The following is a 13,430-nucleotide window of genomic DNA, read 5'->3' on the forward strand; positions in this document are numbered from 1 at the left end:
CACCCCAAAATCATCTTATAAAATAACTTGGTTCTCACTGTTTTCTTACAGAAGAAACTGCCTTTTTATGTGGGAAATATACTTTGCACTTTTTAATGGAAAATCTTCATTTAGTTTTTCAAAGTGGAAAACACTGGAGTTCAATGTTGTTTTGGACAGTATATTAAAAATATTGTGAGTGCTGGGTTGCACTCACAATAGCAAAGTTCACTTGGTTGAAATATCTGGGAAAAACCCCAAAATGCTACTTATCTTCACCATGTTGACCACTTTCCATCTGGGAATAAGTATAACATCCTTCCTGCCAGCTGTGCCACATCTTATTCAGCTATGGTTACTCACATTTCTGATAGCAGAAAGAGAAGGAATAGGAAAAATATTTCTTTAGTTGATTCGAGAAGTTGATTGCATGCTGTATGGAAAACTTAAATTCCAGGTTTTGTCCTTTAACTCTTCTGACAGGTGCAGAGGTACAATTGTCCATACAAAATGCTTTGAGCTTAATGCTTGTGTACTGTGTTGTATAAAAAGGCAAAACAGGTCACCCTTTTTTAGTACCAACTGATACTTATTTCATCAGATTCCATATGTTTCAAGCCCTGTATTCAGACCTTCACATGACATGAACAAAACCATTCCAGATATTAGTGGGCCATGCAGGTCACTAGTGAAAATCTGTCTATGGACATACTGATTTGAGGCTTGAATAAATTTTGCAGGTTTCCTTCCCTGTTAATGTTCTGTAATGGTCCATAGTTCACACTTCTCTTTTAATGACCTGTGCTCTTTCTCAAGCATGTTTGGATGCAGCAGTCTTTCATCAGGTCTGAATAGAGGGATTTCACTTTGTGTGTCTATCCTAGCACGTGCTTATGTTTACTTCAGTGTACTGAGCAGTTTTTGATCACATTTGGGGCCTTTTTTAGATTAAGTGGAAGAAATAGAGTTTGCATGAAATTAAGCCCCGTAACATTAACATGTAAAGCTAACAGTAATGTAAAGTATGAAATACAGTTTTGCAACAATATAGAGCGTTCATCTTGAATAAGTCTATTTAATTTTTCTGCATGACGTCATATTTAAAAGCTAAATTTCAGTAGCAACGTTTTTTTGGTGACAATTCAATATTTTGTTCTTTTTGTGGGTGTTCTGTTTGTTTGCAGTCAGATGAGTGAGCCTCATAGCGGTTTGACGCTCAAATGTGCCAAGTGTGGAGTAGTTTCAACAACAGCTTTGTCAGCCACCACCGCCAGTAATGCCATGTTAGTCCTGATCATTTACATCTTCTTGTTACAAATCTTATACAGTGCATGTGAGACAATAGTTTGATGATGACAACTGTGTTTGCTAACACTGTATAAAGTGCTAAGCACATTTAAATATTTTTTTTTAAATTGCAAATGTGTTTATTAACTGAATACAGGATATTCTTTAGAATGTAAAGTACAACTGTTACATTCTTGTTTATGATTTTCAAGTTAAATTGATAAAGTGACATCCTTAAATATCTATTATTAAATAGTGAGCTTTTAATATTTTTTTCAATATGCTGCTTTTCTCTTTTTTTCACTAGGGCATCCCTTTGGAGCTCCTGTGTGGTGTTGCCACTTCTAGCACTGACTTGGATGTCTGCAGTTCTGGCCATGACAGACAAAAGATCAATATTATTTCAGATACTTTTTGCAGTATTTGATTCATTACAAGGCTTTGTTATTGTCATGGTCCATTGTGTTCTCCGAAGGGAGGTGAGAAATGGCTTCCCAGTTTTCCAACTGGGAAGGGCTGTGCTCCTGTTAATCTCTCAACTGCTTTTTAATGTTATACACAGCTTGCTCTGCAGAAATATATTTCATATAAAGAGAAAAATAATTTATGGTGAGATGTATAGAAACAAGTGAAAGAGAAGAAGAGAAAAAGGGGAAGAGAGGGGGAAGATAAGTTAATTCCAAGTGCAAAATATCAGTATAAAACTTTACCAACTTAATTCAAGGTGTCTTTTAATCAATCCCAAGTACAGTTGATTTCTAAGAGTTAGTCTTTCCCAATGAGTACAGGAAAAATGAACATGAATGCCCTTCTGAAGCCCTGTCAAAAGCTACAGATTTTTACATGCACTAAAACAGGATCAAACACAACATTTTTCCAGCTTTTACTGTCCCTGAAAGAGGGCACAAGGAGATAATGTGTTATGTTGGTGAAGATCGACCATTTCAGATCCACAAACTCAGGTACATACTAAAGTTATGGAGACAGCAAGAATGAAGACAGATGAGTGCTGTGAGAACAGCAAGGACTAGCAGTACCCTGCCATGCCCTTCACAGCTCAGTGCCCCCTGCCACAGGATTAATCACTGCTGAAATCTGATGGCAAAGCTCCTACACAAGTGCCCTTTAATCTGGTTTTGGTGATGGCTTCTCTAACCTGCCTAACCTTCTAACTAACCCCATATTTTACTGAGATGGGTTTGAGAGCAGTAGTGTAAAGCTTTGTTGGCAGGTCTGTGGTAATGGGGCCCTCCATCAAAAATGAGCAGGTGGAGCTGGACTGGAGACTAGCTCCTGGTCCATGGGCATACCTATGTGCTAGTCCTGTATCAACTTCAGGATATTTACTACTTCAGATTATTTACCAGCAAACCAGATTATAATGTCCAGCATATTTCCCTGGGATGGACAAGGGATTTGAAAACCTCAGGACTAAAAAATAACCAAGGAAGATGTTTCAAGAAAGGTTATTGTCAATGCTGAGTGAGGAATCTCACACAGGGGTTTCATTTTTCACCACTGACACCCTCTAAACACTGAAATTTGGTATATTAATGAAAAATAATTATGAGTAACATAACTTATTCAATTCTTTCAGCATTCTGCCACTTCACATGAGATTTATATCACTATCCTTCACAGTATGCATATGTGATTATCTTATCAAATAATGAATTCTTCAATTTTTAAAGAAAAAATCAGTGTCTTGTAAAAATTAGCACCTTACATTGTGCTGATTCTTTCTCACTTTAATCACTCTGTTAGGAGTGATGAACTTTTATATTTCTTGGCTTATCAGCTCTCCTATTGGAAGGGGCTTACCTCATTTAATACCTTTTATTTTTTCTTCCTTTGACCTTTCCTTTTGTTTAGGATAAAAATAGGTGCAGAATAAGAGATAATACTCAAGAAAAATCTATTTTATGTAGAACTGTCTTGCAATCCCCTTATTTTCTTCAGCAATTTCTTTCCCAATAGGATTTACATCTGGGAAAGAGGGTAGTCTCATCTGTAAATCTGAAAGCACTCATTTCATATATTCTTTTAGTATAATGGTAAGACACTGCATCTATTTTCAGTAGAAAGGATAGTGGTTTCATACTGGTTTTCCTCTGTGTGAAATTTTTGTACTCACTGGGATTTATTAATTAGCCTAGAAAGTGCATACAACCTCCCAATTACTGTCCTACAGAATCATTTTTATTTTAAAATATATACCTTTTGCTCAAGGTTGCAGGTGAAACATTCAAAACTAAAGCAGTATGAACAACATTATCTGTCACAGAGTTGTAGAATATTGTCAGTAGGAAGAGACCCATAAGGATCATTAAGTCCAACTCCCTGCTCCTCACAAAACTCCCTGAAACTAAACCATATGACTAAGAGTTGTCCAGACACTCCTTGAACTCTGACCATGGCTTGGAGACATGACCAAGTATGTTCCAGTGACTGACCACCCTCAGGGCAAAGAACCATTTTTTAATGTCCAGTCTGAATTCCCCAATTCATTTCTTGTCCTGATGTTCTAATTCCATTTCCTTCTGTTGTAGTTCCATTTTCTTGTGTCTTTTGTAAGGATCCAGAGAGGCTGAAACATATACCTGGTTCTTAGTCATTGATTTTGTCAAAAAAATACTAAAATCGATGTAAAATTGTTGATATAGTTTAGCATAGTACAATATAAAATAAAATTTAAAAAATAATAAAGCAGAACTTAAACTTGCATCAGTGCAGTAATACAGAAGCTTATTTTGAAAAAAATGTATTTTGACTGTTGATGAAAGATTAAAATCAACAGACATCTTCCGACAATGCTCTAAGCCTCGAATTAAAGATAGATTTCCTATTCTAATGGCAGCTCTTTGCTGCAAATGCTTCATTCCCAAGGAATGTTTCACTAATGCTGAACATCTCATAGAAACATTTTTGTCTGACCATACTCACAGGTAGGACTGTGGTGATTGAGATGGAATTAGTCTTTTCTATATGTAAACTCTGTTTGCAAATTCGTAGGATACCTTGACTGCAACCACTTTTTGCTCACCGTTTCTAATGTTCTAATGTAAGCAATATGCAAAAATATTGGATTGTAAGTATGATTCTAGACAAATCTTTTCTTTAGGTTTATGCGTAGGAAATCAGCTAATAACAGTTAATTTTGTTCACTGCTCTTGTTTAGGAAAACCTGCACACACACACACACACACACACACACACACATATACACATAAAAATAGCTGCAAAGAATCATTACTCCATTTAACAGCTAATTGAAGTTGCTCCAGCAAGTCAGTCTTAGCAGTTACACTTTGCAGTTCTAACATGAAAATTCTAGAAGAAGGGCATTTTATAAAGCAGCGAAATAATCTATTTACATGATGTTTTTAAAAAATTTCTTCATGGGAAGACTTCGCAGTGAGGCCCAAAAAGCACCAAGGTTTGATGAGGTTCTGCCCTATCAAAATGGAGGAGACTCTTCTTCAGCCTAAGTGACAGCTTAGACAGAAGTAAATGTACAGAGACAACTTATTCACTAATCAGCAGATTATCTCCAGCCAAAATGATGGTAGTGGTGTTGGTGGAAGACAAAGAAGCCTAGGTATATTGCTGATTGAACTTTATTTGACAGAACACATTCCATCTTCTTTAGTCCTCCAGATTTAAATTGCAAACTGGTCAAAACATTTGAGGAATTAATTAAGGTGATATTTTTCATATGGGAAAAGAAAATTCATAGAAATTGCTTCAAGAAGCACAAAGAAGTAAAAGTTGATGCTCTTGAATCAATTTTAATTTCAAACTTATTTGGTTCAGTTTGTAGCAGCAATGTCATAGTTGTCTACTACACAGAAAGAGATGTAAGTCCAGTAAGTTATGTTTCAATCTGACTCTGGAGTCTGGCTTTCCAGCTCCAGAGACTCTCAGGTAAGTACAGGCCAAGAGAGTGGCCATCATGCACAGTGGGCAATGCCATCTTTGCCCTGCACATGATGCCTTCCAGCTAAAAGAATAATTTGGTACTTTTGGTTGTCTGCAAAAGCATTTAGCTCTGCCAGTGCCTGTCAAGGAAATCCTGCCAGAATATTTGTCACTCTTGATGACAGCTAGAAAGCTATCTCAGTTATAGCCTATAAGATTGATCTAATATTTATAGCATGCCAGCACAGGCAAAACAATAATTCTGACTGTCAGGGGGGAAAAAATGTGGGGAAGAATATTATCTCCATAAAATTCAAACAAAGAGGACAGCCCTTTACTTTACTATGCCTTTATTGTCTTTACATCACCAAAAGAGACAGACTTCTACAATTATATATAAAAGACCATTTTTTTCCTTACTTGTATTGATATAAAGTATGGAAATATTTGTTACTTTCTCTAACACACTGTATTGAAGACCTTTTGTGACAGAAGCAGCGTTAGGAAGCCAGGGATATTCACAAACTCAGATGTACAACTGGAAGAGGACTAAGTGATGTGTAATCTATTTCTGTCCACCGTCAATTCAGTGCTTTTTGTGAAGGCATTAAATCTTTCTATACTTCTATTTCCTAACATCTAAAAAGAATATGATACTTTTTAAGCATAAGACTTTTCATAGACTATTTGGAAATTTTGGAAGAAAAATGCAAAGTAGTTAGATATTATTGCTTCATTTTGCCTTCTTAGCCCAGAGAGTCTAGAGTCGTTCTGTTTTTTTTTCCTCACCTTGCTGTTTAAACACCTAATTGGGCATTGGAAGATGGTGATGGATGTATCACAGAATGATACAAGGGATCAGCATTGAGGCTTATCTATCTCAGCTAAACAGTTTGCCTGATCTACTTGAACACAAGATGCTTTAAAGCTGATTTGAATCGCACTTAGTAACTTAGGTTAATGCTGGTGATGGGAGGAACCCACATGTAATTTTTTTCTATAGCTGTGCTCTGCAGAGCAGAGAGCATTTGGATTAAATTCATTGTTGGCGTCTAGAGCCCACATTTCAGAATTGCAGGAGAAAAATAAAAAGTACATGAGTAGAGCAAGGATAAGTTATAAAAGCTTGGAGCTGGTTACTGTTGCTAAGGAAACTACTTCCCTGGTATCTGCACGTTCATCACATCTGTCTCTCCTTCTCTGCCTGGCTCTAAGAAAATCTTGTAATTTGATGTTAAAAGGCAGGGGGGAAAACAGGATTATGTTTCAAAGTAAAATGTAAAGACAGCACAGTCCTTACATACTCAAACAACAATTTTGAACAAGCAGTTTAGAAGAGTAAGTTGGTATTTAGAAAGTTCAACCATTTTGATTCTGACTTGGGTGAGGACATCTAGAAATTGAAACATATGTCAGTATCCTGGATAATGCTACATTTTACATTCCGTTAACATGTTCAAATCATATGCTGCTTGCACTTCAGAAGCATTGTAAGAAACACGCACATTTAAGAGGATCCTAAAATCAAGATTCACTGCTTTAATGTAGAAGGCACTGAAAGTATGACATGAGATTCTTGAGATCTCTTGACCTATTAGAACTGGGGAACCTCCATGAACAAAGAGTCCCAAAAATTAGGAGGCCCACTGTACAGAGTGGAGTGAGATAAGCAATATGTTCTGAAGTAACAATGCTTTGGGGTCAAGCATCATGTGCCTGGAGATGAGATTCAGCACAGGTGGGGATGCTTTGAAGGAGGCATCTTTTATTATATATTTTGTCAAATCACTGTGCCAGTGCTTATCCAAGAGTATAAAATTCGGAAGTGTGACCTAACTTCAGCATTGATGAAGTGAGGGAAGACTTGGATTAAATTTGCAGCAACTGGGAGTATGGTGGTGTTCACAGGGGTCCTAGGATGAGGGAAGAGATGAGAAGGTTGACTCCATGTTTCAGAAGGCTTAATTTATTATTTTATTATATATATTATATTAAAATTATACTAAAAGAATAGAAGAAAGGATTTGATCAGAAAGCTTGCAAACAAAGGAGAAAGAATAGAATGATAATAAAATCTGGTGACTGACCGAGACAGTCCAGACAGTTGGACTGTGATTGGCCGTTAATTAAAAACAACTTCATGAGACCAATCACAGATCCACCTTTTGCATTCCACAGCAGCAGACAGTCAATGTTTACATTTTATTCTTAAGGCCTCTCAGCTTCTCAGGAGAAAAAATCCTAAGGAAAGGATTTTTCATAAAACATCTGTGACATGGGAGATGCCAAATTAAATTAACATCAAAAACATGGAAAACCAAAGCAAGTGTAGTGACCTAAAATCACAATCTTTCAATACAGCACACTTTAAATTATAACGTGTGGTTAGTCTGGGTGTTTTGAAATCAGTCCAAACCTTCCCATCTTGCTTCATTCTTCTTTCTGCCCTATTTTTGGCTCCCTACACCTGCAACAGTCACTTACCAAGACTGCAAAGCGCTCTTATTCATTTAAGGGTTGAGCCCTTTAAAAAAATGCTTTCTATTTAGAATTTTTTTTTTCATTTTTGCTTTTGTGATAGTTTCTAGATAACTCACATTAGAATATGATACATTTAAAGGGGACAACTTCTCACCAGCAACAATTGATGAATTATCCTCTTCTGCTGTGCACCAAATGTCCATGAGTACAAGACAATTTTAACCCTTTTAATTATTCTGAGTAAGACATCAAGTAATTTTTACAGATAATAAATGGAATTTAGTTTTTTATAGGCATTTCATTCGTAGCACTTTATTTGAACAAGAAATTGGATCACCCAACCAAGTGTCTGTTTCCCAAGTCACATCTTGCTTTTGTACTTTCAAGAAATCCTTCTATGTGCAAAAAGTCCACTGTTCTTTGTGTGCTCACATTGAAGATACTTCTCTCATCTGGAGAATTTTACTCTTCGGAGAGATGCATTAGATTCCCTGTACATGGCGCTAAAGATTATTATTGGAATCAATAATATCTTTCAAATAGACTTATTATTTAAAGTACAATTAGGAGATTACAGTAATTGTTAAGAACTGATTTTAATAACTCTCTGATTACAGTAACTGTAAAGAACTGTCTTTCAAGAATCACATATTGATCAAGAAGAAGATACACTTTATCTTGCAATGGTTAGCAATATATCTATTAATCTTGTTATCAGACAAAGCCAAATCTATCACCAAGACAAATGTGGCTTAAATACCATAAAATCACTGTCTAGTAGCTAATTCTGGCCATACATAAAACTAATTGTGTGGTCTCAATGTGATAGACTGACAAATTTATAGCAGCCACAAAGTATAACAAATGTAGGAAATAACAGAAATAGGCATTTATGTTTATTGTCTCCGATTTATGAAGTGGGCTGAAGAAAACTCATGCATTGTATTCCATATGATTTAATTTAATCTCTACTAGAAGTCAATGATGTTTCACAAGAATCAGTATAAGATATTTTTTTCACAGGTTCAAGATGCATTCAGATGTCGGCTAAGAAATTGCCAGGATCCAATCAATGCAGATTCTTCAAGTTCTTTTCCTAATGGACATGCTCAAATCATGGTTAGCTTTTATTTTCTTCTTTGACTATGAATTAAGTGTTCCTAGCAGAAAGGAAAACTTACTGTATTGTATGTGGCAAGTTTGCATAGCTGAAATATTAACACCTATGCAAAAGACTGTTTAGGTTATCATCTGCTTGCTTAAATATCTTAGGCAGTTTTAAATTGTTGGTGTGATTATTTAGTGGAGCACAGTGAGTTAGTATCTTCCACCAGTGTTCTTTAGGACAAAAGAATCTCATATAAGAGAATGAAAAATAATTTAATAATATACTGTGACTTTTCACAGTGTTGCTGTAAAGAGTACTGTTGGATTTCCCTTCATGAAGTCTTGAAAAATATTCTCAAGAGAAGGAGAAAGTGCTAGACATTCTACAGGGGGAATCTATTTATTGTGTTAAATTAAGAGATAGTGAATTTTGCTAATATTATTAGGCAATGTATCAATACAGCACAGTGGTCTCTTCACTTTAAACACCAGTTTGTCATTGACAATAGTGGGGTCAGAATCAGGCCCTGAAGACATGAAAGGCTCAGGAAGAATGCAAGGTACAGCAAGCAGATGCCCTTCAAAATGATGACTCAGAAAAAGAATTTAATATTTGGACTTCACAAGCAAGAAAGAGATCAGTTTTACTGAACATTTAGCATGGAATAAACTTATTGTGAAAATAAAAATAAAAGCAAATAAATTCTCTAACAGAATAAATAGTTTTGTTTTACTAGAAAAAGTGCTTTGATTTCCAACTGTTTAAATTCTTTATTGTTCTCACAATTAATTTTTGTATAACGAAATAAATAATAGTTTTTTTCAGGGAGTACAAAAATTTTATACTACTACAGTAATAGAAAGAAATGACAGAATTTTTCATAACATAAGGACTTCATTTACACAAATTAATGACGTTTCAAACAGGATGGACTTTTTGAATTACACTTGTTCACAGTAATTTGTATTGCAGGCTATTTTTCATACTTCTTTTCATAGCATTACAATGAAAATCTTCTTTAAGGAAGATTCTTTGGTGAGATGTAGAAGTTATTTTTCCATATACCTTAAAAAATATTCACTGTATCATTTCATTAAAATTATATACTCCCACCTATTTTATTTTTTCTGGTCAGGCAGCATACTTTGAAAACCAGCCAGTTATACTTTAGGAAACTTTGTAAAGCTCTGCTGTTGTAAAACAATGCACTTCACCTCAGCAACAAGAAACCACTTTTAACAGACTATGACCCTGTAAGTAGGACGTTTTGGAAGTGCTAGTTGGCAAAAAGGTATTGTTTATTTTTTAATTATTAATGGCTGTTCTGTTTCACTGTTTCTTGTTACAGACTGATTTTGAGAAGGATGTAGACATTGCCTGTCGGTCAGGTAAGAACATTGAGAGAGTATTTAGCTAACAAATAGTCTTGTACAAGTTCCTTGTGAAGTGAAAACCAGAAGAATACTGTGGTTTAGCTATTTGTAGGAAATATTTATCAATTTAAACAAAATAAAATGGGAAAAATGATGTCACTTTGTGAACACATTATTTAATTGTGTTACTAAGGCCATTAACTAGAATTGAGCATTTGGAAAGTAGTCAAAGGTGTGACTGTCTATTAGAAAGAAAATAGTTGTGGAAAGAAGATAATTCTTAATGCATTAAGCTTTCCTTCCCTGGTACACAAGCAAATGTGAAAACATCATTTTACCTTAACAACAAAGAAAATAGTGTATCTTGACAGCTGTGTACATGAAGGATGCATTAATTTGCATTCATTTTAAAGAAGGTATATTTTTAGGACTCTAAATGAAATCAACAATAGTTTAAGCAAATTAAGTTTTATTCCACTTTAATGAGAAAAGTTGCAGGTTTTTTAAATATATTTCAGTAGTGTGATCTTTAATCAGTAGTCTATGTTTGTTTCCATATATTAAAGACAACACATTTTGAGCTTTTATTTGCCAACCTTGTTTAAATAGTGCAGTATAAAATAAATTACTATTTAAATTCTACAGAATTTTTTTAATCTAGGAGATATTTCCAAAGGACAGTTTTTTCCTAGGGAAACAGTCTTGCCTAAATACCTTCAGTTTTCAATAAAGGAAAAGAGAAAGAGAGAGCATGTCCTCTCTATGGGGTGAGTCAGAGCAGAAGCCTGATTTAGCTGTTCTGCATGAGCCACCCAAAGGACACTCTCTTCACTGGCTAAATGTGGATCCAAGAAAGCTGATCTCATTAAGGTGAAGTTTGAGTTTCCAGTCACCCACCATTAAAAAACTGCCAACTGAGTTTCTTGCTACATAGACTTAGTTCTTTCCTACAGATAATTTTTAATATGCACGCATATTTTGGAGGAATCAGGATAGGGCATTGTAACACAAATACCTGTGTGTCACTATTCAATGCAGACGAAAATCCAGCATTGATCCATGTAGTTCCCACTTCTGTGATAACATAGCTCTGCAGTACAGAGGGCCTTGTCAGAGGTGTTCTAAAGGAGATTGACTCTGAATGCTGTTATGAACAGGCTTTACTTGATAACCATTTGAACTCACTTTCTGATAATGGAAAAATTAGGGATAACTCACTGTTTGAAATATCTGAACAAATGTCATTGGAAACAGTGAAGCAGACACTGAGTTCAGGTATTTGTGCACAGTTGCTTAGAAGCAAATTATTCTTTTCATAATGGAAAAAAAAATGAGGGTTAGTTTAGTGTGAGGAAGGAGAGTCAGATGTCTTATGAGCTGTTTGCTATGGAAAAAGGTAGTGAGTGAACTGACAGGCGGCTACTGGGGGATCTGGGTCATCAGAGCCCTTGGGCAACCAGAAGAGATGCAAATGTAATACCTAGATACTTGAAGCTGTCTTTCTGTCTCAGCCCATGAGCTGGGATTTGTTGTATAAAATAGCCCTGGTGTGAATGAAAATATTTTCAACCAGGACCAGAAAATCTCTGCAAGCAGCTGGAATAAGCCCAGTAATCGGTTACTTTAATTGTTTTCTACCCTTTTTCTTTCATTACAGATTCTGGATTATAGACTTCCTTTTTTCTTCTTTTTTTTTTTTTTTTCTGTCTTGTGTAAGATGAATAATGGTGGTTGAATAGATGCTTTGCTTTTGAAGGCATTCTTCAATGCTTCTGGAAATTTTGAATTTTATAACAGGATTAGTAACTTTTACATGTAAACTTTGCCCCCAAAAAAATCGTTGAGTGTTGCTACAAGTTTGACCCAGGAAGGTCTAGGCCTCGAACAAAAGTGGATTATGACTGTGCTATAAAACACATTTATATTCTTTATAACCTTTCTGGATGCAGTAAAACATTCTTTTTGATACCAATGGAATTTCTTCTCAATGTGGTAATTCTTTTGTCACTTTTATTTAAAACAGTTTAACAGAGAAGTGTTTTTAAAAGACAGTGAAAAGGAACATTTAGGAGTTTAGGAACACATGCTCATAGTTATAATCTTACGGTAGGTCATTACAATGGATTGACAAAATGATTCTGCCTTACAATCTGTTTGACATTTTCCAGAAGGTTATGTGGAGTTAATAATGGCAGTAGGGATGTCATAGTGTATTTTTTTGGAAAACTCTTAATGAGTTCCACATGGCAAGCTTGTGCTTAAGCTGTAAGTCACCTAAAATCGATAGAAGTCAGTAGGAATAAATGAAGTGGTTTCAATTCATATAAATGACTGAAGCTAGTCAGAGATCAGCATCAGTTGTACATAATAAATTAAGAGAACAAAAACCCCAAAACAACAGAAAAGCTTTTCCAAAAACAATATTTATAAAATGAAAGTTAATAAGTGGAAAGAAAATATTTTAGAAGATGCACTGGTAAAGGAACCACTGCTAGATAAAGCCACAAGAAAAAGCAGTGTTAGGTTGATATGGTTTCATGCTGTAAGAATTCTATTCTCTGGCCCACAGTTCTGCATAAAGACATTGGACCTTGCAGAGCAGCCACTATAACAGGAACACTTTCTAGAATTTCACTAAATGATGAAGAGGAGGAAAAGGGACCAAACCCAGAAGGAATGAGCTATTCAACCTTGCCTGGAAACATCATCTCCAAAGTCATCATCCAGCAACCAACAGGTCTCCACATGCCTATGAGTATGAGTGAACTGGCCAATCAGTGCTTGAAAAAAGACAACAGCGAGCTGCGGAGGACTGTGTATTTATGCACTGATGATAATTTGAGAGGTGCAGATATGGACATAGTCCATCCTCAGGAACGGATGATAGAGAGCGACTATATAGTCATGCCCCGGGGCTCAGTAAATACCCAGCCATCACTGAAAGATGAAAGCAAAATGAATATAGGCATGGATACCTTGCCTCATGAAAGGCTGTTGCACTACAAAGTTAATCCCGAGTTCAATATGAATCCCTCTGTAATGGACCAGTTTAATATCAATTTAGACCAGCATCTTCCCACCCAAGAACATATGCAGAGTTTGCCATTTGAGCCCCGCACAGCAGTGAAGAATTTCATTGCCTCAGAGCTGGATGACAATGCAGGATTGTCAAGAAGTGAGACTGGATCCACAATATCAATGAGCTCTTTAGAGGTCAGTGGTGCATAAACAAATTGCATGCTCTGTTGTTCTAATTTTATGATAAGACAATAAATTGTGTCTTG

General features: G+C 35.7%; 1 protein-coding gene across 10 annotated transcripts in view; it reads left to right on the forward strand.

The window, feature by feature from the left end:
• The window catches only part of ADGRB3 (adhesion G protein-coupled receptor B3), a 448,620-nt gene that overhangs the window by 414,462 nt on the left and 20,728 nt on the right, over window positions 1-13,430 (forward strand). For 9 of the 10 annotated variants that reach the window (XM_038130254.1, XM_038130260.1, XM_038130264.1 and 6 more), the window contains 5 exons: window positions 1,164-1,262; window positions 1,574-1,745; window positions 8,689-8,784; window positions 10,122-10,161; window positions 12,716-13,359. In XM_038130254.1, the coding sequence (XP_037986182.1) occupies window positions 1,164-1,262; window positions 1,574-1,745; window positions 8,689-8,784; window positions 10,122-10,161; window positions 12,716-13,359 (1,051 nt within the window). The remainder of the gene's footprint in view (window positions 1-1,163; window positions 1,263-1,573; window positions 1,746-8,688; window positions 8,785-10,121; window positions 10,162-12,715; window positions 13,360-13,430) is intronic. The other variant, XM_038130259.1, reaches the window with a different exon arrangement.

Source organism: Motacilla alba, chromosome 3 (genome assembly GCF_015832195.1).
Source record: "Motacilla alba alba isolate MOTALB_02 chromosome 3, Motacilla_alba_V1.0_pri, whole genome shotgun sequence".
Lineage (NCBI taxonomy): Eukaryota > Metazoa > Chordata > Aves > Passeriformes > Motacillidae > Motacilla > Motacilla alba.